Source organism: Sander lucioperca, chromosome 8, assembly GCF_008315115.2.
Source record: "Sander lucioperca isolate FBNREF2018 chromosome 8, SLUC_FBN_1.2, whole genome shotgun sequence".
In the NCBI taxonomy this organism is placed as follows: Eukaryota; Metazoa; Chordata; class Actinopteri; order Perciformes; family Percidae; genus Sander; species Sander lucioperca.
The window spans coordinates 35,045,287-35,050,286 of NC_050180.1; the positions used below are offsets into that span (position 1 = coordinate 35,045,287).

The 5,000-nt window shown below is 49.2% G+C and overlaps 1 protein-coding gene across 2 annotated transcripts in view; it reads right to left on the bottom strand.

Annotated features, from left to right (window-relative positions):
* Positions 1 to 5,000, bottom strand: part of LOC116067589 (integral membrane protein 2B) — a 25,976-nt gene that overhangs the window by 689 nt on the left and 20,287 nt on the right. The window contains exons 2-6 of one of the 2 annotated variants that reach the window (XM_031324044.2): positions 4,318 to 4,449; positions 3,431 to 3,499; positions 3,122 to 3,271; positions 2,079 to 2,189; positions 1,047 to 1,197 (exon numbers count right to left, since the gene is read on the bottom strand). In XM_031324044.2, coding sequence (XP_031179904.1) covers positions 1,047 to 1,197; positions 2,079 to 2,189; positions 3,122 to 3,271; positions 3,431 to 3,499; positions 4,318 to 4,449 — 613 coding nt within the window. Of the gene's footprint in view, positions 1 to 1,046; positions 1,198 to 2,078; positions 2,190 to 3,121; positions 3,272 to 3,430; positions 3,500 to 4,281; positions 4,450 to 5,000 lie in introns of both variants that reach the window. The other variant, XM_031324043.2, reaches the window with a different exon arrangement.

Sequence of the window (5,000 nt, forward strand, 5' to 3'; positions counted from 1 at the left end):
CACACACTACCTGTAACACAAACAGCAGGAGTCAGGCTGCACACACACACACACACACACACACACACACACACACCCTGTAACACAAACAGCAGGAGTTAGGCTGCGCACACACACACACACACACACACACGCACACACACGCACACACACACACACACACACACACACACTACCTGTAACACAAACAGCAGGAGTCAGGCTGCGCACGCACGCACACACACACACACACACACACTAGAGGTCGACCGATTTATCGGCCAGCCGATCAATCGGCTGATTTTTGGCATTTTTTAATATAATCGGCATTGGCCAATATCCCAGTATATATCAAGCTGATTAATAGGCAGGCGCATCTGCGGGCAGCCTAGTGTTAAAAACATGAATAGGCGACATTTTTTACAGCGCGCCCAGACCAGCTGCCTCCAGCCCCTCCCCTCGTGAAGTCTTGCCGTGTGTCTCGCGCAGCCACTTCAGGTTCAGACGCTACCGTTAGCAGTAGCATGTTGCTGGTGTTCTTACCTTGGGATTAACTACTAATAAAACCGTACAAAACACCGCGGCCACACCGCTGTGGAAGCTCCCCGAATGTCATTTATCAGAGTCTGGTTGTCTGGTCTCATCCACTCCTATAACGGAGCTAACTGGAGCTAACCGCTAACGGAGCTAACCGCTAACGGAGCTAATCGTTGCTAACAGAGCCTTCAGTTCTCCGTGTCTGTATCCATTAACTGCATCTATGGACTCGAGCACGAATAAAACCCTTAATTTTATTAAATTGGCTGGACCAGTTTTAAAGAGTTGCTGGAATGACAGAAATGTGCTCAGATAAGATCGAGGTCAACAGGACATGTAGGCTAACAGTAGGGTCCCCAAAACACAGATACAACAGCAGTTTAACATGTAGTGATGATAGCTGACTTCTCTATTGGCGGTTTCACTGTGACGTTCTGAAACGGTTTCGTCGCGTCGCGGGTCTTTGGTCTGAACTGGGCTTAAAGGGTTAACAAACAGAAACAAAGGCCTGAAAGACGTCCGGTGCCTACCCAGAATCCTGTCTCTGCGCTGCAGCTTGAAGGTGTCTTTGCCGTGGCAGAGGTTGTAGATGAAGTAGCCGAGCTGGTCGACGTGCTCCAGGCGCTCCGTCACAATCATCTCCTCATGGAGCAGGTACGACTGAGGCAGGTAGGTGCCGGCCTGCGCAGAGGGACGACAAATAAAAACAAATTAATACAGTCACAACTCTCCAAGAAAGCAAATATGATTATCTCCCAAAACTATTCCGCTCGACTCGCCTCGACACACTGTGCGTCCGTTTTCCGTTGCAGATTTTAGTCCCGCCTCAGCGTGGCTGGTCGTCTTATATGCCGGCTCGACGCACACACCAGCGCACAGCTTTCTCCGTAGCCTGTGTAGCCTGTGTAATATGTGGCCTGATGTTTATACTTGTGCGCTGGTGTGTGCGTCGAGCCAGCATGTGTGTGTGTGTACGTAGGATACGGCGAAAGCTCTGCCGGAGTCTCCGCAGAACTGTAAAACAAGCGGCGCCGTAGTAAACTGCCGTGACCTAACGTACACACACACGGAATGTGGAAGGTGTGTTGTTGCCAGAAGACACATTTAGTTTCTAAAGAAGCTGGAGGCAGCAAAAAAAACTAAACTATTTAAAAATAGCGGGTTTGTTCAGGACACCCCCGTCTGTCGCTTTCACGTCACCTTTTCTGCTCGCCTCAGCTCGCTGGGAACCTCGACCTGTTAGCAGGTACCAGGTACTTTTTTTCGTAATGGAAAACCAAAAAAGGCGAGTAGAGTCGAGGCGAGTCGAGCAGGTACCATGTGGTGGAAAAGCGCCATTAGTGGTCCCCTAATACTGTATCCGCCCTGGTAGCTCTGGTTGAGCGTGCGCCCCGTGTACCAAGGCTCAGTCCTTACCGCAGCGGCTCTCTCTCTCTCTGTCTGTCTGTCTCTCTCTCTCTCTCTTTGTCTCTCTCTCTGTCTCTCTCCCTCCCTCCTATCAAGTAAAGGCCAAAAAGCAAAAATCTTTAAAAAAGAGTTGAAGAGAAGTCGCCGTCAGTTACCTTGACGTTGATGAGCAGCTCCAAAAAGTCCTTGGGAGGCATGACGATAGAGGTGTTGAGTGGGATGACGTAGCACTTGTTCAGACTCAGATCCAGGTAGGCGGTCAACCTCTGAGACAGAAGACACACATTTACAGACCCAAAAACATCATATTTAATAAGCTGTAGCTGTATCACATCTAGCCATAGCTGTATCCCTTCTAGCCCCTTCTAGCCCGTAGCTGTATCCCTTCTAGCCCCTTCTAGCCCATAGCTGTATCCCTTCTAGCCCCTTCTAGCCCGTAGCTGTATCCCTTCTAGCCGTAGCTGTATCCCTTCTAGCCCGTAGCTGTATCCCTTCTAGCCCCTTCTAGCCCGTAGCTGTATCCCTTCTAGCCGTAGCTGTATCCCTTCTAGCCCGTAGCTGTATCCCTTCTAGCCCCTTCTAGCCCGTAGCTGTATCCCTTCTAGCCGTAGCTGTATCCCTTCTAGCCCGTAGCTGTATCCCTTCTAGCCCGTAGCTGTATCCCTTCTAGCCCGTAGCTGTATCCCTTCTAGCCGTAGCTGTATCCCTTCTAGCCCGTAGCTGTATCCCTTCTAGCCCCTTCTAGCCCGTAGCTGTATCCCTTCTAGCCCGTAGCTGTATCCCTTCTAGCCGTAGGTGTATCCCTTCTAGCCCGTAGCTGTATCCCCTTTAGCCCATAGCTGTATCCCCTTTAGCCCGTAGCTGTATCCCTTCTAGCCCGTAGCTGTATCCCTTCTAGCCCGTAGCTGTATCCCTTCTAGCCCATAGCTGTATCCCCTTTAGCCCATAGCTGTATCCCTTCTAGCCCGTAGCTGTATCCCTTCTAGCCCGTAGCTGTATCCCCTTCTAGGTCGTAGCTGTATCCCCTTCTAGGTCGTAGCTGTATCCCCTTCTAGGTCGTAGCTGTATCCCTTCAAGGCTGTATCCCTTCTATCCGTAGCCGTATCCCTTCTATCCGTAGCCGTATCCCTTCTATCCGTAGCCGTATCCCTTCTAGGCCGTAGCTGTATCCCCTTCTAGTCACACCCGTGAGTCTCACCCGTTGGAAGTCGTGGACGATGTCAGCCGGGTCTCCGTCTCCAAACTCGGGCACGGGGACGTTGATGAGCTCCACCTGCTCCTCCTCCAGCACCCGGATCCTCTCCTGCAGCAGACGCAGGTGGAACTGGTTCGGCAGATCCACCTCCACCTACAAAACCAGTTCAGCCAGTTAACCAACCAGACACACAGACGAGTGCCTTTGTTCTCTCGCTGAAGGAGCAGGTCAACAAAGACAGACGTGTCTGAACCAATAGGTTTCACTTTGGGATTTCATTTTAGTTTAGTTTTGGGTTGTACAGCTTCTTACCTCTTCTTCGTCCAGGACCATGAAGTCTTCCTCGCGGTAGTTCACCCCGCACACAAAGTACCGGCCTTCCTGCAGCGACGAGAGGAGGGAAACCAAACAGAAAACATGAGAAGGGGGGGAGGGGGGTGTTTGAGATCTCCAACTATCTATGGAGGTCCCTGAACATGTCTGCATGTATGGAGAAAAGAGACAAAAACATCAAAAAAACGAGAAAAAGAGACAAAAACCTTTGAAAAAATTGAAGGGAAAAAACTCAACGTCAAAAGGCGACAAATGTCAGAAAAGGCCTGAAAAACTTTGGGGGAAAAAAACTCAAAAAGGCAACAAAAACCTCAAAAAAAGCTACTAAAATGTCGAAAAAAGCAACTAATGTTGAGAAAAGTAACAAATATGTTGAAAAAAGTAAAAAATATATTGAAAAGAGCAACTAAAATGTTGAGAAAAGCAGCAAAATCCACGACAAAGCAACTAATATGTTGAGAAAAGTAACTAATATGTTGAAAAAAGTAACTAAAATGTTGAAAAAAGCAACTAATATGTTGAAAAAAGCAACTAATATGTTGAAAAAAGTAACTAATATGTTGAAAAAAGCAGCAATATCTTGAAAAAAGTAACAAATATGTTGAAAAACTAACTAATATGTTTATATCTCAAGCGGTTGTAATCTTTCCTCATTCATATCTATATATTATTTCTTTTTAAAGCCTCACGGTGCGTCCTTCCATCCCTAGAGATACGTAGTATATGTAGTAGTAGTAGTATACTACATATATATATGTATATAGTAGTAACGAGCCCCTAATGGACTCCTGTCCTGACCCTTTGTGACATGTGACCGTGGTGTACTTTACCTCTTGGTCCCACCCTTGTTGGCTGTGGTAGCTCACCTCCAGGATGTAGAAGCGGTACAGGTACGCTCCCCCGACCACCACCCCCGACAGCATGAGGGCCAGACCCAGACACATGCACCAGCACCAGGCCCGGGACTGGTGGCGCACCGGCACGGCCGCCTCCGCATCCTGCACCAGACGACAGGAGAACACGGTGGTGAGATAGGACAACGGGAGAACACGGTGGTGAGACAGGACGACAGGAGAACACGGTGGTGAGACAGGACGACAGGAGAACACGGTGGTGAGATAGGACGACAGGAGAACACGGTGGTGAGATAGGACGACAGGAGAACACGGTGGTGAGATAGGACGACAGGAGAACACGGTGGTGAGACAGGACGACAGGAGAACACGGTGGTGAGATAGGACGACAGGAGAACACGGTGGTGAGATAGGACGACAGGAGAACACGGTGGTGAGATAGGACGACAGGAGAACACGGTGGTGAGACAGGACAACGGGAGAACACGATGGTGAGACAGGACAACGGGAGAACACGGTGGTGAGACAGGACAACGGGTGAAGAGGGGAGGAAGCTGGAGAAGGATGGGCCTCAACCGCAGGATTACAATATGAAATCCTCCAAGGAGAGAAAAGGTCTGTGTTTGTGTGTGTGTGTATGTCTGTGTGTGTGTGTGTGTGTGTGAATGTGTGTGTGTGTCCGTATGTCTGTGTGT